Below are 24,637 nucleotides of genomic sequence, written 5' to 3'. Positions count from 1 at the left end.
ATGGAAATTAATAATTCTATTCATTGGCAGTTGCCACAGTAAGGTCCCTTTATTTGTGCACAATTTTCATTCATGATTTATGAAAGGAACGAAGCTTCAAAGTTGATGTGTGTATGCATAAACTTTTCCACCCTCTTGTCTTTCTCTTTGCTATTAATGGGTCCATCAGCTCACCACCTTCGTTTCCAAGAGTGACAATAAACTCTCATTTACTGTCTGAAGCCGTCGCGAAGCCTGACACACCGCACCCTTAAACTGATGCATTCGGCAGAATAAGGTATGCAGTGGGCTGACTACGGCGGCACCAATAAGGAAAAATTCTTCCCTTTCACTTTGCAATGATGAACAAATGTGAATTTCTGCCCCACTGCATCAATTTGGTGTTAGCAGCAACTGCATTTTCGTGTCTGTTTCCCAAAGTGGATTGTTTGAATTCCAATGATATTCATGAGACTCTAATTAAGAAATTCCAGTAAGTCGCCCATTTTGAGATTTTCCTGAGGTAACAAGGCTGCTTAGCTCTTTGCGATGAGAAACATGACATTTTATAAATTAGAATATTAATAATGGCCAGCAATGTGATTATTAGTTTCATAATGCACATCTAAGTATGTAATACTGTAAATCATATAATTTGCAGTTTTGTATTTATTATTGTACATTATGGTATTTTAGAGTTTGTCTTAAACAAGTTCAGAGATTTTAGTTGTATATGGTTTAGTTGTATGTACACTACCGGTCAAAAGTTTTGAAACACTTACTCATTCTTTATTATATATATATATATATATATATATATATATATATATATATATATATATATATATATATATATATATATATTTTTTTTTCTTTTTTTTTTTTTTCACATTTTAGAATAATAGTAAAGTCATTAAAACTATGGAATAACATAAATGGAACTATGGGAATTATGTTGTGACTAAACAAAATCCAAAATAAATCAAAACTGTGTTATATTTTAGCATCTTCAAAGTAGTCACCCTTTGCCTAGAATTTGCAGACATGTACTCTTGACATTTTCTCAATCAACTTCTTGAGGTATCACCCTGGGATGCTTTTTAAACAGTATTGAAGGAGTTCCCATCTATGTTGGGCACTTAATGGCAGCTTTTCTGTATTATTTGGTCCAAGTCATCAATTTCAAAAACTTCTTTTTTTTTTTAATTACATTTTTGTTTTATAATGAAATAAATTAATATGGTGGCACAATTATATTTTTGTCTACAAAACTAATTTCAAACATTTAAGCATACACCTTCAGATCAAAAATGTTTAAGATCATGAGAAACATTTCAGTCAAATGTTTCAAAACTTTTGACCGATAGTGTATGTTTACAAATAATTTTTTAATTAGGTTTGAGTATAGATTAAATTACTGTGACAGCAACCGTGCTTCTGGGTTCTTTTGAGCAGCAGATTTCAGTGGTGGATATGAGCAGTGCTGCAGTTTTAGTAGTCTTTTAAGCATTATATAATGTAAAAATGTTTGTTAATGTTAATAAAATTTATTAAAAGGTAACTATATTTAGGTTCTTTCTGAACTAACAGCAAAAGCTGTTTCAGCTTGGTTCAATAAGCCTGTGTTATTATGTTGGGTTCATCAATACATACAGTTGTGCTCAAAAGTTTGCATACCCTGGCAGAAATTGTGAAATGTTGGCATTGATTTTGAAAATATGAATGATCATGCAAAAAAATTGTCTTTTATTTAATGATAGTGATCATATGAAGCCATTTATTATCACATAGTTGTTTGGTTCCTTTTTAAATCATAATCATAACAGAAATCACCCAAATGGCAATGATCAAAAGTTTACATACCCTTGAATGTTTGGCCTTGTTACAGACACACAAGGTGACACACACAGGTTTAAAAGGCAATTAAAGGTTAATTTCCCACACCTGTGGCTTTTTAAATTGCAATTAGTGTCTGTGTATAAATAGTCAATGAGTTTGTTAGCTCTCACGTGGATGCACTGAGCAGGCTAGATACTGAACCATGGGGAACAGAAAAGAACTGTCAAAAGACCTGCGTAACAAGGTAATGGAACTTTATAAAGATGGAAAAGGATATAAAAAGATATCCAAAGCCTTAAAAATGCCAGTCAGTACTGTTCAATCACTTATTAAGAAGTGGAAAATTCGGGGATCTCTTGATACCAAGCCAAGGTCAGGTAGACCAAGAAAGATTTCAGCCACAACTGCCAGAAGAATTGTTCGGGATACAAAGAAAAAACACAGGTAACCTCAGGAGAAATACAGGCTGCTCTGGAAAAAGACGGTGTGGTTTTTTCAACGAGCACACTACGACGATACTTGAACAAAAATGAGCTGCATGGTCGAGTTGCCAGAAAGATCCAATGCCACAAAAAAGCCCGGTTACAATATGCCCGACAACACCTTGACACGCCTCACAGCTTCTGGAACACTGTAATTTGGAATGACGAGACCAAAAATAGAGCTGTATGGCCACAACCATAAGCGCTATGTTTGGAAAGGGGTCAACGGGCCTATAATGAAAAAAATACCATCCCCACTGTGAAGCATGGTGGTGGCTCACTGATGTTTTGGGGGTGTGTGAGCTCTAAATGCACGGGGAATCTTGTGAAAATTGATGGCATGATGAATGCAGCATGTTATCAGAAAATACTGGCAGACAATTTGCATTCTTCTGCATGAAAGCTGCGCGTGGGATGCTATTGGACTTTCCAGCATGACAGTGACCCTAAGCACAAGGCCAAGTTGACCCTCCAGTGGTTACAGCAGAAAAAGGTGAAGCTTTGGAGTGGCCATCACAGTCTCCTGACCTTAATATCATCGAGCCACTCTGGGGAGATCTCAAACGTGCGGTTCATGCAAGATGACCAAAGACTTTGCATGACCTGGAGGCATTTTGCCAAGACAAATGGGCAGCTATACCACCTGCAAGAATTTGGGGCCTCATAGACAACTATTACAAAAAACTGCAAGCTGTCATTGATGCTAAAGGGGGCAATACACAGTATTAAGAACTAAGGGTATGCAGACTTTTGAACAGGGGTCATTTCTATTTTTTTCATTGTTGCCATGTTTTGTTTTATGATTGTGCCATTCTGTTATAACCTACAGTTGAATATGAATCCCATAAGAAATAAAAGAAATGTGTTTTGCTCTCTCATGTTTTCTTTAAAAATGGTACATATATTACCAATTCTCCAAGGGTATGCAAACTTTTGAGCACAACTGTATCCTCACACGTTTATCGCACTTCTAAAGCCTGAGAAATGTGGCAAATGGAAATAAAAACTACCATCAGACATGCAATATGCATCTTTACTGCTTAAATTATTGTTCTACAGTTGAAGTCAGAAGTTTACATACACATTAGTCAAATACATTTAAACTCAGTTTTTCACAATTCCTGACATTTAATCGTAGAAAACATTCCCTGTTTTAGGTCAGTTAGGATCACTACTTTATTTTAAGAATTTGAAATGTCAGAATAATAGTAGAGAGAATTATTTATTTCAGCTTTTATTTCTTTCATCACATTCCCAGTGGGTCAGAAGTTTACATACGCTTTGTTATAATTTGGTAGCATTGCCTTTTAAATTGTTCAACTTTGGTCAAATGTTTTGGGTAGCCTTCCACAAGCTTCTCACAATAAGTTGCTGGAATTTTGGCCCATTCCTCCAGACAGAATTGGTGTAACTGAGTCAGGTTTGTAGGCCTCCTTGCTTGCACATGCTTTTTCAGTTCTGCCCACAAATTTTCTATCAGATTGAGGTCAGGGCTTTGTGATGGCCACTCCAATACCTTGACTTTGTTGTCCTTAAGCCATTTTGCAACAACTTTGGAGGTATGCTTGGGGTCATTGTCCATTTGGAAGTCCCATTTGCAACTGAGCTTTAACTTCATGGCTGATGTCTTGTGATGTTGCTTCAATATATCCACATAATTTTCCTTCCTCATGATGCCATCTATTTTGTGAAGTACCCCACAACATGATGCTGCCACCCCCATGCTTCACGGTTGGGATGGTGTTCTTCGGCTTGCAAGCTTCACCCTTTTTCCTCCAAACATAACAATGGTCATTATGGACAAAAAGTTATATTTTGTTTCATCAGACCACAGGAAATTTCTCCAGAAAGTAAAATCTTTGTCCCCATGTGCATTTGCTAACTGTAGTCTGGCTTTTTATGGTGGTTTTGGAGCATTAGTTTCCTTGCTGAGCAGCCTTTCAGGTTATGTCGATATATGACTCGTTTTACTGTGGATATAGATACTTGTCTACCTGTTTCCTCCACCATCTTCACAAGGTCCTTTGCTGTTGTTCTGGGATTGATTTGCGCTTTCTGCACCAAACTACTTTCATCTCTTGGAGACTGAATGCGTCTCCTTCCTGAGCGGTGTGAAGGCCATGTGGTCATATGGTGTTTATACTTGCGTACTATTGTTTGTACAGATGAACGTGGTAGCTTAAGACATTTGGAAATTGCTTCCAAGGAGGAATTTGCTTTTCTTTATTATTTGGTACAAGTCATCAATTTCAAAAACTTTTTTTTTTTTTTTTATAAAATTTTCGTTTTATAATGAAATAAATTAATATGGTGGCACAATTATATTTTTGTCTACAAAACTTATTTCAAACATTTAAGCATACACCCTCAGATCAAAAAATTTTTAAGATCATGAGAAACATTTCAGTCAAGTGTTTCAAAACTTGACTGGTAGTGTATATAGATTGCATTAAGCCTGGTTCATACTGTACGATTTCTTCTGTCCTTTACGATTTCTGCATGTCAGACTGTACTATTTGACCCCAGTAAAGATGCCAAGACAGACTGTGTGACATCAAATGTCTTCCATGTCAGACTGTATGATATACATCTTTTAGGACTTTACTCACAATTGACAGCTTTGACTGGGCAGTAGTCATCAGTTTTTGTTATATTGTCTCATCCACATAGATGTGTGAAATTCAAATGGTTCTGCACAAGCAAAAACAAGCTATAGCGCAAATTTTTGCTAATTTTTGCCTGGAAAACCAAAAAAAAGAAAAAAGAAATTAAAAAGATGAGGGTCTGGAGTAAGTCATGGCTGGGTAAAAGAGGGTGACATGAAATGCCCATTCTACAATGCAAACTCTTAGTAATTTTGATAGTAGGATCATAATGTGAAGATAATGCTAGCCAACACTATATTTGTGTTGGCATATCACAGACAAGCTAGTATCAACATTTTAAGAACGTTTCTCTCTCGCTCACATACACACACTCCAGGTAGTGCTCCTTCCCTTCCATTGTTGTTGATTGTAGTTGGCACGTTGATTAGTCATCAGATGCTGTTCTTTGGAGTAGACACACTGCAGGACTTTTATGCAAAACTTCCTCGGAGGCTAAAGATCATCATAAGGGCAATTAATCGGCCATCTGTGATCATGTTACACTTAATGATTTAAGACTGCGATTGGAGAAGTCATACTGCTGGACTTAAATGCACAATTTCTGACAATATCAGAACTTCGTCAGAGGCTAAAGATCATCATAAGGACAATTCATTGTCCATCGGTGAACATGTCACACTTAACGAAGGAAAACTGCTGTTTGGAATAGTCAAACTGCAGGATTTTGTTCCAAAATTTCAGACAATGTCAGAACTTCATCAGAGGCTAAAGATCATCGTAAGGGTAATTATTCAGACGTCAGTGACCATGTCACTAAATGATGTTAGAATGCTGATTGGAGTAGTCACACTGCAGCACTTCGATGCAAAATTTCTGACAATGTCGGAACTTCTTCAGAGGCTAAATATCATCATCGGTGAGCATGTCACACGAAACGATGTAAGATTGCTGATTGGATTAGTAACACTGCAGGACTTCGAAGGAATATTTCTGACAGTTTAAGAACTTTGTAGAGTAAAGATCATCATAAAACAATTAATTTTATAGATTTTGCTCTACAATGACAGAAATTCATTGGATTCCTGACATTTGTCTCAGTCGGCAGAATCAAAGCGTAAATTATACAGTGTGAACGGGGCTTGAGTAAACTAGATTTGTAAATTTTCTCAAGAAAATACAGGTGGTCTTACCCGTACAAACACGCTAACACAACACAAGGATGTTGTGGCTGGTTGACATGTTGTTGCTATTCAGTTGCGAAGGTGACCTGGGTGGTTGCTAGGGTTTTTAGGCTAGCTGCATTCTGGCCAAAATCAAAAGATTCTACCCCCATGTCTCTGATATTCTGTTTCCTAGATCAATGGTTCCCAACCCTGTTCCTGGAGGATTCCCAACACTGCACATTTTGTATATCTCCCTTTTCTGACACACCCAATTCAGGTCTTGGAGTCTCCTCTAACGTGCTGATGAGTTGAATCAGGTGTGTTTGATTAGAGAGATATCCAAAATGTGTAGTGTTAGGGGGCCGCCAGGAACAGAGTGGGGAACCACTGCCCTAGATATTGCTTGGGTCTTTCCTTTCAAGTATATTGGATTTTTTTCACTTGTTTTATAGTCTGCCAGGCATAAATCATATGCCTGATCACAGAAAAGTACTAGCACACCTCTCCTCAAAGAACTCCATAATTAGATGTATCATTTATGTCTTTCTACCAAGGTTTAATACTTATGGTTAACTGTCTAATTGTAAGTATGAGTAATAGTAATTGTAAAAATATGTAAAAATAGTAAAAAATGAGTGTTACTGGCAAACACCACAGCAAAAGACATTTGAATCTGTTTATCTACAAATATCTTTGAACTTTTTCTTTTATCGTGAATTAATTAAGCCATGAAACACAAACGGATTAGTGCGCAAATCACTTGCATCACTCTTGAACTGTTTTAAGAACAGTCTTTTTTAGGCATTTTCACTTTTACTTGGTTTTCAAAACCAACAAATGCAAATACATGTATGCTTTTTGCAGATCATCCAATTATCTGTTAGTGGATTGTTTTATTCATTTTTTTGTTTGTTTGTTTGTTTAAATTGAAACTTTTGCCACATCAAACATTATAGATTTCTACTCTGTATCCATTTGCTATAAATCAGTATCCAGCTGAAGTTTTGTTCTCTACTTCAGTCAAGAACCACTTAAAAAGCGGGACGAGATTAGAGACAGGTGTGAGAGTTTAGCCTGCAAGAGGATTCACCAGGGACCCTCAGAACATGGATTTTAGGGAGAGAATGAGACGGTGGATTGTTATGGAGTGTTCTTATTTTAATGTTACACAACACGCCCATCTTTTGAAGGTCATCATAAGACTTCTCACAGTGCCTGGAGACTCCAGTGAACTCAGCTTGTTTTGCGCATGATGTGCAGTGATCCAGCTCGCCAGAACGTCGACCCACTCGAGCAGCGTGCCCAAAGTCTCTTTTGATACTTCAAACTCTGGACCTCACAAACCTGAACTGGGAAGGCAGTCGAAAAGAGTCAGGCGCAGTTGACAAGATACAAGCCAGAATTCATCTTTGAATACACATTCACTTGTACATCTTCAGTTTGTTTATGCATCAGACTGCGGCCTCAGTACCTTTCATTCACTTTTGATATGCTCTTTCATGCTGATCACAAAGAGGGCTTCTAATGATTTACTGTCCTTGAATGAAGCCGAAAGCTCATTCAGCCAGGGCTTTCTCACTTTGAATATTTACGCAAGCACAATAAACCACATGTGCCATCAAGTCCTTCACACACGTTATTTGGTTTCTGCCAGCTTCTACAGTTCTTATAACAAGCATTGAAATGTTGTAATATTCTGAGGTTTTACAAAAAAGTGGTTTTGAATATTTTAAATAGTGGTTTGGAATACAGGGGCCCCATAAAGTATTTGGACACTTAAGCCACATAAAACAAATTATGAATGTAATTGCATTAATACCAATATATCAAATTGAGTAGCATCAGCAAACAAATTATGCTAGACCTTTTCTCAGAATTAACTAACACTGTTCTGAGCAAATTTTGCTTGAACCCAACATTTTTCAAGGTCATTTTTAGTGGGTGTATGAAGTCAGTTCACCACAAGTTCACACAGGTGTCCTAGCAGAGTAACCACAGTTGTAGTTCATCATATTAACTATGAATTATTTTTGTATTAATGAATTGTAAATCTATTGTGTTATAATTTGAAACCTAACAAACTACTTTTAATGAAATGTTTTCAAAGCTGGGATAAGAGAAAGTGTGTTACCAATGGAAAAATTGCACACTTCACCTTTAAAAACATATGATTACCTCAAAAATTATTTAGACTCGTCTTTCCTTTTCGGAAAAAAAAAAAGAAAAAGCAAAGATCTGGGTCACAACGAGGCATTTAATACGGAAGTGAATGGGGCCAATCCGTAAACATTAAAATACTCACTGTTTTAATATAGCCACAAGACAAATATGCATGTTAACATGATTTTTATTTGGTAAAATTACTTTTAACCTTTTCTGTGTAAAGTTATATCCAATTTTACAACTTTGTTGCAATGACGAAATAAATTTGTAAAACCTAAAACCCTAAAATGACTATAAAAACTTTAACATCTTTGTAGCTAATATAAAACATGTTTTACCCAAAGAATTAAGGTGCTTTTATGAAATTATAAACTTCACATTTCTGTCTTTAAACCCTCCAAAAATTGGCTCCATTTACTTTTGTTGTAATTGACTCACTGTAACCTCGATTTTTGCTGCTGCTTCTTTTTTCTTTTTTTCTTTTGTGGTAATCAAATTTATGCCACAAATGCCATCGATTGAGTTTAACTTGTATTGAACACAGAAAATCCATTTATTAAATTTTGATGTTTGATTTTAAGGACATATTTGTGTTGTTAGGTCTCCACTTACAGTATGTCAGTGATTGCCTGATATGGGTTTTGATATCTCGAGAGCAGGGTGGCCAATATAATGCCTATATATACTGTATATATGCTGTATATATCACATCACACAATATGATATGACAGTAGATGACGTGCATAAAATTGCCACAAAATTACATTACATTTTTATATTTATTGTATTTACTAAAATTGTAACCCAAAAATACAAAATAAAAAAAATAAATTTCTTTGTTTTTTTGCTCCCGTTAAATGCTAAATAGCAACTTCTCCTGCATTCAGTTTAGTCATTCCATTTTTGTGATTTATTCACATATAAATAAATTGTTAAGAGCCACAGTACTGTTTACATGAGACTTTGTTGCACACTTTCTATTATTGTGGTTACATGATGGCAAGTACAGTAGCAACAAAACAAACTGTGATTGGTTGTTTACATGTCTTGTTTACATGTAAAATATAAATTCAGATATTTTAAAAAATACCAAATATTGGCCTATTTATCGGCTTTGGCAAAATATTGGTCGACAACTAACAAAAAGATTTGTGGTTTTGGGGGTAGGGTATGGGATATAAAATATAATTTGCTCAGTATAAAAACATTAAGTCAATGAAAAATACCCAACGTGATAGAAAAACAAATGTGTGTGCATCCGTGCATGTTTAAGCATCTATATTCAAAAGCTAGAATCTAATTTGAAGTGATCACATTGTGAGGATCACATTTAATTGGTTTGCAATAATCAGCATGTGTGTGGTGCGCTGTAATAATGACATTAGAGATCTCTGTTGTTCTTTATTAGTCTATTAATCCACCATTTGTCACCATTGTTTTGCGCTCCTCCAGAAAGTAAACATTGTTGACACATGGCAGCTGCAGCACAGAGGTAGCTTTTGTTTCGCCAGGTGCGATGATTCATACCGTCTCGCTCTCAATCGCGTTAAGCCCGAGCTGTACCTCTCCCCACTGAGTCTGTTTAATTAGTCACCAATGTCTGTTGTCAGTGTTGCGCCATGAGTTGTTCAGCTCCCGTGGCGCTGCGCCCGTGTCGGAATTCACAGTGCGCAAACATGCTCTGTGGTGCTCTCATCGGGCGCAGGAGATATTAAGATGCCTCAGCTGAGGCGTTGTGTTTGCAGTTTGACCGTGTTTTACTCAGCCTTTTGACGACTTTGGGGAAACTTTCTTAAAAAGAGAACGTGCAATGAGAAGCAGACATGGGTGAGGAGGGAGTGCAGATGCATACTTAACTATACACTGCAGTATGAACAAACATCTGCCTGAAAACTGTAGAGATTTAGTGCAGGAGAAACATGTTTTTGTGAAGCACAGAATGAATAACAGGACTCAACTCAGAAGTAGAATCTCTGAGTTGCCGTTTCGTAATTCCGACACGACGTGAATGCAGCAGAAGTTGCATTACAGTGTTGGGTGTAATGTTATTACAAAGAAGTTGCATTACAATGTTGGGTGTAATGTTATTACAAAGTAATTAATTACTGTCATCATTTTTGTACAAAAAGTATTGTAGTTCATTAAAATTCTTATTCTTGTCATTAGATCACAGCTGAACAATTTAGTTAATTACTTTTAATTAACTTGGGTTACACTTGGGTTACACATATTTCTAAAATAATACTATATAAATGGAATACATTTAAAACATGAATTACGTAAATATGTGTGTACACTGTTTGTGTTTTTTGACAACTAAAGGGCATGTGACCCCAAAGTCACCCAACACTATCCCTCCATCTAAAATTGTGGTGGTGTAGTGGGCTAAAGCACATAATTGGTATTCAGAAGGTTGCTGGTTCAATCCCCACAGCCACCACCATTATGTCCTTGAGCTAGGCACTTAACTCCAGGTTGCTCCGGGGGTATTGTCCCTGTAATAAGTACACTGTACGTCGCTTTGGATAAAAGCGTCTGCCAAATGCATAAATGAAAATGTATTTGATGAAGGATGCACTTCTTGGCCTGTAAAACAGTTAGTTCTTTAGGTATGAATGTGAGTAGTATGAACAGAGTCCAGACATACTTCATCCGGGACGTGGGTATTGACCCCAAGGGATTATAGGATCGTAAAGTGTCCAGTCGATCCGCACTTTAGAATCTTGCAAGAAATAGGATGTCATCTAGGAATTTCTCGCTTACTGCTTCATCAATACAAAGGACTTACTACTCCATTGGCATACTTTTTGGCATGCTATATATTAGGGAATTCTGGCTATTCGGACACAGCATGTGTATATACAATCCATTTGAAACACTAAATCTATTATTCCAAAAGCCAAATCCGATAATAAATGCCACTGAAAAAAAAATGGCATATATCTGCAATGTGCTTGTCTTGTGTTTATGAACATTGTACAATAGGCTATCCAAAACCTTGACAGGCTTTCACTGAGGCCACGTCCACACCAATATGTTTATGTTTGAAAACGCATTAATTTCGCTACGTTTTGGCCTTCCGTCTACACTGAGACAGCGTTTTTGTCCAGTAAAAACGGAGCTTTTCGAAAATGCTCTCCCAAATGAAGCCGTCTTCGCGTTGTGGTGTTGACAGGAAAAACTGAGATATTCGACAACGATGACAAATTTGTTGTCATGTGATGATGTGATACATTCAACCCAAAACAATCAAAATGGTAGCCCTTGTTGTAGAAGTGTTGTTGTACCTGCTATCCACTTTGATAGCGTTGTTAATAGGGCTGTGATGCATCGCGATCTTCGTTTGAATGATCTTACATACCAAGATCGATCTTTCACTTTATGTGGCAACCCTCTATCATGCAAGTAAATCACTCACATATGCAAGCAAATCTCGCACTATTTGACTAAAAATGTCCATGATTAGCCACTGGCTGGTAAATGTTTAGATTTCAATAACTAGTGATTGCACCGTGTAACAAATTATTTTTATTAATTTATTTTTTGGTTCCTGGGTAGTAAGTGTTATTTCCTAATTGCTTATGCCTCAAAAGTATAGAAAATGACTATTATTCCCCACAAACATTGCTTTTGTGACCAGGACAGTGATATTTTGAAATGTACCTATTTTTCAGAACATTCCAGATAGATTCAATGCTGAGTAAACTTGGAGTAACTTCTAGAACTTTCTAGAAATTTCCAGTAATATAAATAGTAGTATAAATACAGGGGCCTTAAGCCCACCAGTTCAGTTTAGTTCCAGCTGCCTAAGTGGATACATATCTGCATTTTTCTGAGATGGCATCAAGAGGCATCAAGCATCCGGCAGACGCATTTTGCTATGTCTGCGGCCAATTTATCAAGACAAGCGAAAAAACACTCCGTGGAAGCATCTGCTAAGATGTGTGAGGCCTACAAGACATATTTCGGCATTCCTGTCGGGGATCAAGACAAACCCTGGGCACCTCATTTCACCTGCAAGCACTGCAAAAAAACCTCTGGAAGGTAAGATGGACAATTGTTGCTCGGAATTTTATGTTATAAATTTTTTTTAATTTTTAAAATTGTGAAAGTTTTTAATTTTAAAATGTTTTTTTGGGATGCCTTTGGGACAGCAGGGACACCAAGGCAAACTACCACAGGCGGGACTGCCCACAGCAGACAGAGTTCTCTGTGGGGAGGAACAACGTCAAGTGGGAGCCACTGGTGGACCCCCGGAAGGTGCTGATGCCACCTTCAAATTGTCAGAGCTCTAGATAAGGAGTCGGCAGCCTTCAAGTACCTTCAAGACTTCTTCCCTAAGCTGTCTGAGGCAAAGGTCAAAGCCAGTGTCTTCGTCGGACCACCGATAAAGAAGATCCTGAAGTGCAGTGAATTCCCCAAGAAGCTCACTAGTAAGGAGAAAGCGGCTTGGAACAGCTTTGTCGCAGTGGTTCGGGGCTTCCTGGGCGATCACAAGGCCGAAAACTATGTGGAGCTGGTTGAGACTCTGGTGAAGAACTATGGCACAATGGGCTGTAGGATGTCCCACAAAGTCCATATCCTTGATGCTCATCTTGATAAATTCAAGGAGAAAATGGGAGCGTACTCGGAGGAGCAAGCGAACGCTTCCATCACGATATACTGGACTTTGAACGCCACTACCAAGGACAGTTTAACAAGAACATGATGGGAGACTTCATTTGGGGGCTGATTCGTGAAAGTGATTTACAGTATAATCATAAATCTCGAAAAACTACTCACTTCTAAATCTTTTGTAGTCATTTTTGTATTACTTTAGTATAAATACATGTTAATTTGGATTCATATGTTGTTTTTTTCTGACTTTATGTGAACGAAAAGACACAAATTTGCCCCTTTTTCTCATTGGAAATAGGTACATTTCAAAATATCACTCTCCTGGTCACAAAAGCAAAGTTTGTGGGGAATAATAGCCATTTTTTATACTTTTGAGGCATAAGCAATTAAGAAATAACACTTACTACCCAGGAACAAAAATTGTATTACATAGTGTTGTTAAGTATAGTGGAGAAAAAGTTATTATTACTGAGATGTTTTCATCTCTTTTAATTCCCTTTCTGTTCTTTACAGTCAGTTGTTGATTCAAAATAAAACAAAAAACATTTCATTCTAATCACACATGGATACGTAGTCTTAAAGAGACAGTATCGATTTAGCACATGTTCTACATATCAATGTAAATACTTGTAAATAGTATAAATTATGCAAGTAAGCAATAAACATGTAACAAAAATTATATATGCAACATAATATATGCAATTTCAAGACATTTATTGATGGAATTGACCAAGTTTGAAACATTTTCAAGGATGTCATCCTTTAGAATGGAGTTCAATAGCGTTTACACTTTCTCCCACCACAGAGGTTTTTCACAGATGTAGAAAGACAGATCTACTTTTAATAGCAGACTTCTTTAACATTGAGGTTCCAAGAGAGACTACAAAACAGTTGATTAAAGATAACCTCTTTGAAAATTTAGTTAGCGCTGTATTTTGCCCAGTGATAAGTTTGAGGAACAGCCAATAGTTAGAGTGGAGTCTGTGGCCAATGAGGCTCTTCTTGAAGCCGCTGCTGTGGAGAGCTCTGGGTATGACCCTGAGTTAGCTCTTAAACTGAAGGAGTTAGATCTGTTGAAAAAGAAGAGAGTGAGGCTTTACTGCTAAAACTCTGTGTTATAGAGGCAGAAGCAGGCAGAGATATTAAAGTTTGTATATTAGAATTTCAGGCTGTGGAGATGAGCAGGAAACCTGTTCCCGCTCCTCGTTCTAGACCTCCCTCTGCTTCCTCTATAACAGCACCTGTTGCCGCTGTAGCACAAGTCTCTGAACAGGTGACTTCTAATTCTGATTTCAACGTCGGCAAGTATATTAAACCCGTACCTCCATTTCGAGAAACGGAGGTTGATGTGTATTTTGTGGCGTTCGAAAGGGTTGCAAGGAAATTGAGATGGCCTTAGGACATGTGGGCGTTGTTATTACAATGCAGTCTAGCAGGTAAGGCTCAGGAAGTTTGCCCATCACTACCGATAGAGCAGAGTCTTGATTATGATGTAGTGAAGACTGCAGTTCTTAGGGCATACAAATTAGTGCCTGAGGCTTACCGGCAAAAGTTTTGTTGCCATGCAAAAAAGAATAAAGCATAAAAGAATGAATATGTGAGAGATAAGAAAGCGTTGTACGAAAAGTATTGTCTTTCCAGCAAGACTACAACTTTTTATCAATTGCAAGAGTTGCTCTTACTGAAAGATTTCAAAAGCTGTATACCCGAGAACATTGTCGTTCGTTTAAATGAACAGAAGGTAACAGAGAAAGGTGAATGCGAAGATTAAGAAAGTTGCGCTTGTGCAGACTGTGCCTAGTTTATGGGGAGTAGAAGATGCGTCGATGCAGCCTTTTCTCCTGTCTGGATCAGTTTCCCTTTCTGACACTGATCACAGACCTGTCGTTATTCTAAGAGACACTGGTTCAGCTCAGTCCTTAATTTTAAAAGAAGTGCTGCCTTTCTCTGCAGAATCGTACACTGGCACCGATGTCTTGATATGTGGAATTGAAATTGGATGTGACAGTGTACATCTTCATTATATCCATTTAAAGTCCGACCTGGTGACTTGTGCGGTTAAGCTTGGGGTGCGCTCACAGTTACCTATTGATGGTGTTGGTATTATATTGGGTAGCGATCTTGGCGAGGTTTTCCCCGACCAATAGTAACAAGTGAGCTTAGTGCGAGCGGATTGCCAGATCTTTTTTGTCAGTTTCCTTCTGCATTTCCTACTTGCGTGGTGACACGTGCACAATCTTTGAAGTTTGGAGACGTCATTGACCTCTCTAACTTGTTCTTGCAGGTTTCCTCTGAACCTCGAGTGTAAATTGACAGTAAAACCCGAAGTTATTACTGACTCTTGTGAGTTGATCGCAGAACCAGAGTTACTTCACAAGGTTGGAAGAGAACAGCTCGCTGACGTGCAAAAGACTGACCCCTCCTTAGTCGGGTTCATAAGTGCGGTAGTGGACATTAAAGATATTCCTGAGGCTAGAGTAGCTTATTTCTGGGAAGACAGCATACTTATGCATAAGTGGAAGCACCAGCTTTCTAACTCGGATTATCAAGAGGTACAACAAATTGTCTTGCCCTCTGGTTACTGATTACAATTTCTGAAGTTAGCTCACGAAACCGTACTCGCTGGTCATTTAGGGGTCAGAAAAACATTTCAACATGTCTCTAAATACTTCTTCTGGCCCGGTTTAAAATCATCTGTGTCGAAGTTCTGTAAAACTTGTTCGGTATATCAGCTAACGGGTAAGCCAAATCAAAAAGTTCCATTTGGCCCTCTACAACCTATACTTTTGATGAATGAACCATTTGAAAGGTTAATTTTAGATTGCGTGGGCCCGTTGCCTAAATCTAAATCAAGGTATCAGTACATATTGACTGTCATGTGCACCGCAACTAGGTACACCGAAGCAGTTCCGTTATGCACAATTAAAGCTCCAGCAGTGATTAAAGAACTGGTAAGGTTTTGTACTATGTTTGGGTTACCGAAAGAAATCTAAACAGATCAAGCTTAGAAATGTACTACTCAAAAAGTTAAAGCAGACTTTGGAGGCGTTGCGGGTGTCACATCATTTGTTGAGCGCTTACCATCCTGAGTCGCAGGGTGCGCTCGAGCGATTTTACCAAACTTTAAAGTCCATGATTCGTGCTTATTGCATTGAGACAGGAAGAGATTGGGTTGAAGGCCTTCCTTTGCTTATGCTCGCTATTCGAAACTCTGTAAAAAATACAGTAGGGTTTAGTACTGCCGAACTCATGTTTGGCCACACAGTTCAAGGACCGTTGAAAACTCCTCACCCGTGTCTATTTTGGACTATGTTAGTTCCTTCCGAGAGCGACTACATAGGGCCTGGGAGCTTGCTAAAGTTCATTTGGCTGCTGCCGAGTCTACTATGAAGACTCGCTTTGATGGAAAGAGTGTTGAATGAGAATTTAAACCCGCTGATCTTGTTCTTGTTCTTTTGCCTGTTTCTGGCTCAATGTTCCAAGCTAAGTTTTCTGGGCCTCATAAAATTGAGAGAAAACTTAGTAACACCTATTATGTGATCTGTACTCCTGATTGCCAACAGAAGTTGCGAGTGTGTCACATAAACATGCTGAAACAATATCTGGTACATGCTGACAAATCTCCTCCTCCTCCTGTAGTTATTGCACCTGTTGCTACAGTCTCTTCTGTTGCCTACTGTCTAGAAGATGATGGGTTAGCTGTTAAAGACCCTTACAACTCTGACAAAAATGTAAAGAACTCGGTGATATTGAAAGATTTGCGCAATTATCTTTCTCACTTGTCTGAAGGTCAGCGGAAGGAGGTGATTAGTTTGCCCACGTACCCCATTCTGTTTTCGGATGTGCCAGGTAGGACCACCATGCTATTTCATGATATTGATGTAGGTGAGAGTACTCCAATAAAACAGCACCCATATAGGGTGAATCCCAGAAAACACAAAATTATGAAGGAGAAGGTGGAGTATGTTGCGTCACGACCTTGCAGTGTCAAGCTAAAACCCGTGGAGTTCCCCCTCTCTGCTCGTTCCTAAACCGGACTCCTCGTTTCATTTCTAAACTGATTACCGCAAGTTAAATAAAGTAACTAAAGCAGATTAATTTCCCTTATCACGGATGGAGGATTGCATTGAGTGATGGTGGCGTAGTGGGCTAAAGCACATAACTTGTAAGAAGGTTGCTGGTTCAATCCCCACAGCCATCACCATTGTGTCCTTGAGCAAAGCACTTAATTCTAGGTTGCTCCAGGGGGATTGTCCCTGTAATAAGTGCACTGTAAGTCGCTTTGGATAAAAGCATCTGCCAAATGCATAAATGTAAATATGTAAATGCATTGATAGGGTGGGATCCTCGAGGTTTGTTACCAAACTTGACCTTCTTAAAGGGTATTGGCGGATGCCTCTCACTTCCCGTGCTTCTGAGATTTCTGCATTTGTAACCCCCGATCATTTCATGCAATATAAGATACTGGCTTTCGGGATGCGTAACACACCCGCAATGTTTCAAAGGCTTGTGCAAAAAGTCCTGGCAGGGGTGACAAATTGGTTAAAAGTAAAAGTTACCCAACATATTGTAACATTCAGTATTTGCGGGGATTTTGCGACATGCAATACCATAAAAAAAAATGCTAGTATAGAAAAATATGCTTATGCGTTTTTAATGTAAACCTAATATATTGTCCTAAAACATGTGATCCTGTCACAGAATAAAAGATAGTTTAACCAATTTAAAGCCAAGACGTTGGTTCCAGTAATCCCGATTGACAGCGTTGACTGGGTTTTACGTCATCTGGCCATCGAAGGAGCAGTCACACTGCAAAACTGTGATGCAAAATTTCTAACACTGCCAAAACTTTATCACAAAGGCAATGAATCTGCCGTCAATGAATATGTCACACATATGATATCGCATATGAAGACTGATGATTTTGCCCTATGATGTGAGAAATCTTTTACGATCCCCTAAATGTGTCCAAGACATCATAATTTTGGCCAAAATCATACAGTGTAAACCCAGCTTTCACCAGCTAGATAACCTACCCTGGTAACAAGTTAAAAACATAAGAATTTGCATCAATGTTCACTACATCACAGAAAACCAAATCATTTAGCTTGCATGGCATAAAAACACATGTACAAGATGAACGAATGTTAGTGCACTGGCCTGTTGTTTTTGTCATTAGAAGCATAATTTACCTTGCATCTGAGTACTTTAGTTAGTGGTGATTTGCTAAAGCAAGAAGCACTAGTACTTTTGCTCATACTTTGGGTGAAGGATTTGAACAAACCCATAGGTGAAGTATTAAACTTCAGGGCATAACTGTCCCACACCAATTTTTTCTACAGACTTGACTGATACCTCAAAGTCATGCAGCTTGTTGAAGATAGGTGTGCTATTACTCTTCTAAGTGATCAGACAAGTGATTTTCATCTGATGTACTATAAAATGGACCAAAAAATCCAACTTAGTCTCATAGAATGAACATTACTATAACTACATTTTTCAAACTGAGTTTTAAGTGCCACTTGTTATGTTTTGTTGCAGTTTCCTTGTGAAATGAACGCTAGAGGCGCTACAACAACACAACGTGTTTTATTGACTTTCACACAAATCATGAGTACAATGATTTACTTTTTCATGTTGAATTTACTTTTATAACTCTACCGTTTAGGTTTAGGTGTTAGTTTAGGGTAAGGATGTCTGTATTTTTCACCTCTGATTTATCTTTTAGTACACTATTGGTTAGGTTTAGGCTAAAGTTTTGGGTTAGGGAGGTATGTTTTACTCTTTAAAACATTCGTCTAATATTCACCTTAAAAATATTGTCTGATTACAACATTTCACTAGCTTTGGTGAGAATAATAGCATCTCAGAATGCTATTCTGAGATACGGGTTGGCGCTGTTTTGGTGGCACGAGGGGGACCAACACAATATTAGGCAGGTGGTTTTAATGTTGTGGCTGATTGGTGTACATCCACTCAAAGCACCTTAGCAACTGCCTAGCAACAACCTAGCAATGCCCTAAAATAAGAATAGCACAGCATCTTCTTCTGTACATTACTGCATTTTGTTCTAAGGAACATTAATAAAGTTCACTGACATACTGTAAATGTAATTAGGAATAACTTTAGGATTTTTGTCAAAGAACTTGTGTTAAAACTGATCCCATAGCTGAGGTTTCACTTCATCAGTTCACCAATACTTCAGACATTTACCATTCTTAATGTTATGCAAAACGTGTTATGTTTCAAAATGTGTTACATTGCCTCAAACAAATGCTGAGTCTCTTTGATCTCTTTCTCTGTCTTTGGCTCCTGCACTCTCAGGTTTACATTCCCTGCAGAACCGCTGTTGTTATGGCCAACGAGGAAATTGATTACTGCAACTGAAACACAATCAGCGAATCACCACAAGATGGAAATCCAGCACACTTCTTCCACTCAGCCTACCTTACTTCACAGTGTGTTCACCATCTTCCTTTACAAAACCAATGCTTTTCCTGTGAACTGCCACCAAATGAATTTAGTTCAGAATTTTGTAAAAGCATATAATTCTGGTTCTGTAACTTTCCCTGTTACAGTAATTAAATCTGTATTGTTCACAACATACACAATAAATTATTGATGAAATATTAAGAATTGGGGTCCCACTTTGTTTTACAGTGTTCATGTTACTGTGTAATTACATAGGTAATTAATGAGTAATACTTATGACCGACGTGACATTGTGTAATTATTTTGTGAAGCTGCTTGTACTTGCATATTGTTATTGTTATTACTATAGTAATTAATAGTTATATGTATAGTAGTAATATTAACATGTAATCTGTAACATAGACACTGTAAAATAAAGTGTTACCAGAATTGCTTATAAAAAATCCCATAGCTTATAACACATTTTTGCATCTGTCTGTGCTGTTTTTCAATTGTTGTAAACACGTGCTAGCATGACGTCTTTGACTGCTGCGTCACGTCTCGCTGTTTTCACTTTTTTTCTCAGCATTTTATCCAGGAGTGCCATATTTTTTAGATGGCATGTCAAGTTAAAAAGAACTTTTAAAAACGCTGATCGAGACACATTCATTCTGTTAAATTTGTTGTGCTGCGTCTAACTTTTTTGTGCAAGAATGCGCTACTCGGTCTGAACGGCACATTAGTCATCAAACCTCATACTTCTTTAACTGGATATGTAAAAAGCACGTTTCAATTGGCTAAATTGTGTTGTTCAAAAACAATCACTATTATTAATAAAACCAACCATGACTGCCTATCGCACAGCTTCGGTTTTAGCTTCAGAGTACATTTGTGGAGTAACTATATATCTAGATTATCAACTGTTGCTTAATGAAGAAATCATCTTGACCTGGTTCATAAATTACTACTGAAATTACTGTTTAATGGTACAAAATTGAATGTATTATTTGGGTGAAATGTTAGTATTACTCAATGCAAAGTTGACTTTGGTCAGTATTAGAAGCAATACAGTATGTCAACATTGTATGTATATATAAAAAAATATATAAAAAAAAACATTGAAAGGTAAAAATAATTCATTTACATGGGTGTGATCTGGCTACTGTTCAATTTTAATATGACACAAGCACTTTTTGACATTCTATGATTTAAGATATTCTGTATAAAAATTGATGTGCACCATGTGTTAATTTGTCTTTAAAAACAAAATACTGTCGGTTTCATGCAGAGTTCGTCAATTTTGGATTATAATCCAAGGATGCAAGAAAGTTAGATTATATATTTTTAATACATTTAAACTCACTGTGTAAAATCATAACAGCTAAGTTGTGCTTTTTCTGACAAGCTGTGTTATTTAGTGCCTTTAAATATTTTTGCTCACAGCCAGGTTTTGATGAATAGTGTTTAGACTTGATGAAGCAGAGATGATATAGCATGTACTACTAATAATTACTAACATCCTGTCTACACCGGATGTGAGCAGCGCATCTACACTGATGCTGTCTACCTGAAGTGTCCGTTACGGTGCATCCATCATGCCAACAGTAAATGGGTGTCCAGTTCCATTTTGCACTGCACGCGCTGGCGCTACTACTGCCAAAAACACAAATAAACGGTTTCGAACTTTATGTTGTCACGTCCAGTGTAAACAGCCTCAAGCCATTGTCTCATGTGTAGAAAGTGTGTGAGACAATCGTGAAGAAAATCGGAAAGAGAATGTGACAGATTCACTGTCCAACAGTTTTAGGACATCTCACATATTGTAAACATCATTTAGAATGTTATATTTCCATATATTTTTAGGGCAGGAAACTGTTTGCACTGTCAGAATGTTGATTTAATATGCTATTCTGTTTTTGTTATTCTGTTATGCCTCAAAAGTATAGAAAATGGCTATTATTCCCCACAAACTTTGCTTTTGTGATCAGGACAGTGATATTTTGAAATGTACCTATTTCCAATGTGAAAACGGGCGAATTTGTGTCTTTTCGTTCACATAAAGTTAGAAAAAACAACATACGAATCCAAAATCCTTCTTTATCTGTGGTCCGACGAAGACTTTGACCTTTGCCTCAGACAGCTTAGGGAAGAAGTCTTGAAGGTACTTGAAGGCTGCTGACTCCTTATCTAGAGCTCTGACAAATTGTTTCATAAGGCCCAATTTGATGTGCAATGGTGGCATCAGCACCTTCCAGGGGTCCACCAGTGGCTCCCACTTGATGTTGTTCCTCCCCACAGAGAACTCGGTCCGCTGTGGCCAGTCCCACCTGTGGTAGTGTCCCTGCTGTCCCAAAGGCAAATATAGACAGGGAAACTTGGTAAAACCACCTTGGAGACCCATCAGGAATGCCACCATTTTTAAGTCTCCTATGACCTCCCAGCCATACTCATCATTCTTCAAGGCGTCCAGCAAGGTCTTGATGCTGTTGTAATCCTCTTTGAGGTGCACCGAGTGAGCCAGGGGAAGAGACAGGTACTTGTTACCATTATGGACCAGCACAGCTTTTTTTGTTGTTGTTTTTTTCTGACTTTATATGAACAAAAAGACAGTTTTGCCCGTTTTGCCCGTTTTTGCCCAAAATATCACTGTTCTGGTCACAAAAGCAAAGTTTGTGGGGAATAATAGACATTTTCAGTACTTTTGAGTAATAAGCAATTAGGAAATAACACTTACTACCCAGAAAAAAAAATAAATAAAAAATAGAAATTGTTACATAGTGATCCAGCCAACTGCTCTTTTCAAGGCACCTTAAGACCCACCTGTTACTCCCCATTCCCCCTGAAGAGGAGTAGCTCTTCCTTTTTTGTTGTTGTGGGATTTGAAGAAGTGTAAATTGCCCCAAGAAAGCTGGATGCTTAGCAGCAATTAGCCTCCTAATCTGTCCTAAAGAGAAATGTTGTTTTAACTTTTGACCACAATGTGGCACTGGCCCAAATCTTTAAAGGTAACCTCAGGGCATAGCACCCATGATGCATACCGAGTTTCATAACAGTATGCCAATGTGTTTTTAAAATAAAGCATTTTAAGGCAAAATTCTAAATGGCCCACACCCAAAATGGCCGACATAGTAAAATTGGCCATCATTTGACTTGGTATGCCCCAAGGAATCTAAAGAGACCAGCCTCATAATTTTAGGCCAAACTATTTAGAAGTTATAAGAAAAAGTAGTCAAAAGTAGCCACTAGGTGGTGTTGTGCCAAAACACTGCAGGTACCCTCAAGTCATGATTGCTATGACATATACCAAGTTTGGTGTCAATTCACCTAAGCCTGGCGAAGATACCGTCTCACGTCCATTTTGGCGTGCTTGCCGTCAAATTCATTGAAGCGTTATTCAAGAACCATTAGGTCTATCAAAAAGCTGTTAATAAATGTTTGTCCCCAGTGTCCCTAGATGATACACGACAAATTTTGTGCAAATCGGAGTTACGGTGTAGGAGTTAGAAAAAGTAGGTTTTTCAGAAAATTCAAAATGGCGGAAAATCTAGTCAGGCGGACATTGAAACCATGGTGTGCATTCAACTCGGCATGAGTCAAGGAATCAGAGGAAAAATAATTTTGATTCTAGGTCTTATGTTTCAAAAGTTATGAGCATAAACATAAGTGCAAATTTGAAAAGTTGGTGGCGCTAGAGCGTTGGAGTTAGAGACCCCAAATTTGGGTCAGTTACAGTTCAGTTACAGGAGAGTATCAAAACAGTACACGAAAAAGTAGCATGATACAAGTAAAAAGTAAAGGATTCACACGCGACATAGGTTACCATTTGGCAGATTAACTGGATATGAAATGCACTGAATATAACACGCATGCAGTTTGTGAGCTCGCACTTGCTCTCCCGTCACAGGTAGAGAGAGAGATGCAGCCCCTTCATGGTTCTTAAAGGAACATACCCACAGAACATTACACATGGTGAAACTGTTTTGTTCTTTGAAGTACCTTGGAGTACCATGAAAATATAGTATATGAATATGGTAATAATTCAGTTAAGTTATTTATCAAAGTACCACTGTAACAATACATTTGATCTCAAACTGTAAAACTTGGTAGTTCACTTAAGATTCTGGCTCTGCAATTGCCATATTTAGTTTGATAGGACACTTTCAGTGTAATTTACATCATCTTGTATGGTTTAATATTAAAAATATAAGTTTTATAGTCATCATGACCCATTTTATGTCAAAATCCCCCTGTTCTTAACAGTCTAGATCCAGACCTATTCCTTGTGGTGGTCACCACAAGTGTTTGTGTGCAATGTTAAAGACTGTGCCATTTTGTTTGAAACACTGTGTATGAAACAGAAATAAAGCACTACTACAAAAAGATTATTCTGGCTCTTTATACTTATTAGTGGTATTGCACAACCACTTTAAAAGTGTTGTAATAATTAACTACTAATACATAAATATTCCATTTTGGGGTGAAATTCATCCAACACGTTCACAAAGGAAATTGACGTGTTAATTCCAAATGTTTTTCCACCTAAAGTTGGACCCAATGTGTTGAATTCTGGAAAACCAGCAACATGAAAGTTCATGCCACAAAAATTGCCTGCACTGTGCCTTTGATGTCACATCCCTTTTGATCTCAGGCAAGCGAGATACTTCATTTGCAAAAAGTAAAAAATAACGAAGTTTTGGTCTCAGTACTGTTAGAGTTAAGTTTAGGATTAAGATTAGGAGTATAGTCATCTATTTATTACTCAAAAGTTTCTGAATATAGGACGCACTGTGCCTTTTACATCACGTTGTTGAAAAGTTACGCATGCACATGACTGTATAATTCCAACTTTGGCCACTGGGGGCAGGTCAGCCTCCCAATAGAGTGCAACGGTCTGGTTCTGGAAATAAAAATCCCCTTCATTTTTTCCATAGACAGATTGATTTCCAACGATAACTTAGCAACATTTAAAGACAGAACTACCATGAGCTCAGAGGTTGTTAATCGATTGTATATGCTTCTGTTGAAGCAATCAGTCTGCATTATTTCAACTTCATTGCTTAAAAATTGTGTTTGATAGTGGAATTTCTGGTAAACAACTACATTACCCATGGCCCAGCAGAAAAAGATCCACCAATCAGAGAACCGCGGCCAACGAAGCCCGCAAACCAAGCCTTGGAGCAACCAGCCACTCCTATGATGCACTGTGAATGACGCAATCGAGTCGGTAATCCTTCACACTTAAACTACTTATATATTTGTACATATCTGAATATTTTGCAATAAACTTGTACATTGTTTCTATACTTATAATGAACAACCTAAAATCAATAGTTCTAGATATTCCCATCGTTTTTAATTTAGCAAAGTCATTCGCGGT

General features: G+C 37.8%; 1 protein-coding gene across 1 annotated transcript in view; it reads left to right on the top strand.

The window, feature by feature from the left end:
- LOC127421889 (1,4-alpha-glucan-branching enzyme-like) overlaps positions 1 to 23,642 on the top strand; it is a 280,638-nt gene extending 256,996 nt beyond the window's left edge. Inside the window, exon 16 of the mRNA XM_051665092.1 lies at positions 19,174 to 23,642. Coding sequence (XP_051521052.1) covers positions 19,174 to 19,236 — 63 coding nt within the window. The 3' untranslated portion in view covers positions 19,237 to 23,642. The remainder of the gene's footprint in view (positions 1 to 19,173) is intronic.
- Positions 23,643 to 24,637: the final 995 nt, after the last annotated feature.

The sequence above is a fragment of the Myxocyprinus asiaticus genome, chromosome 31, assembly GCF_019703515.2.
Source record: "Myxocyprinus asiaticus isolate MX2 ecotype Aquarium Trade chromosome 31, UBuf_Myxa_2, whole genome shotgun sequence".
Taxonomy (NCBI): Eukaryota; Metazoa; Chordata; class Actinopteri; order Cypriniformes; family Catostomidae; genus Myxocyprinus; species Myxocyprinus asiaticus.
This window is presented reverse-complemented; position numbering and strand designations above follow the sequence as displayed.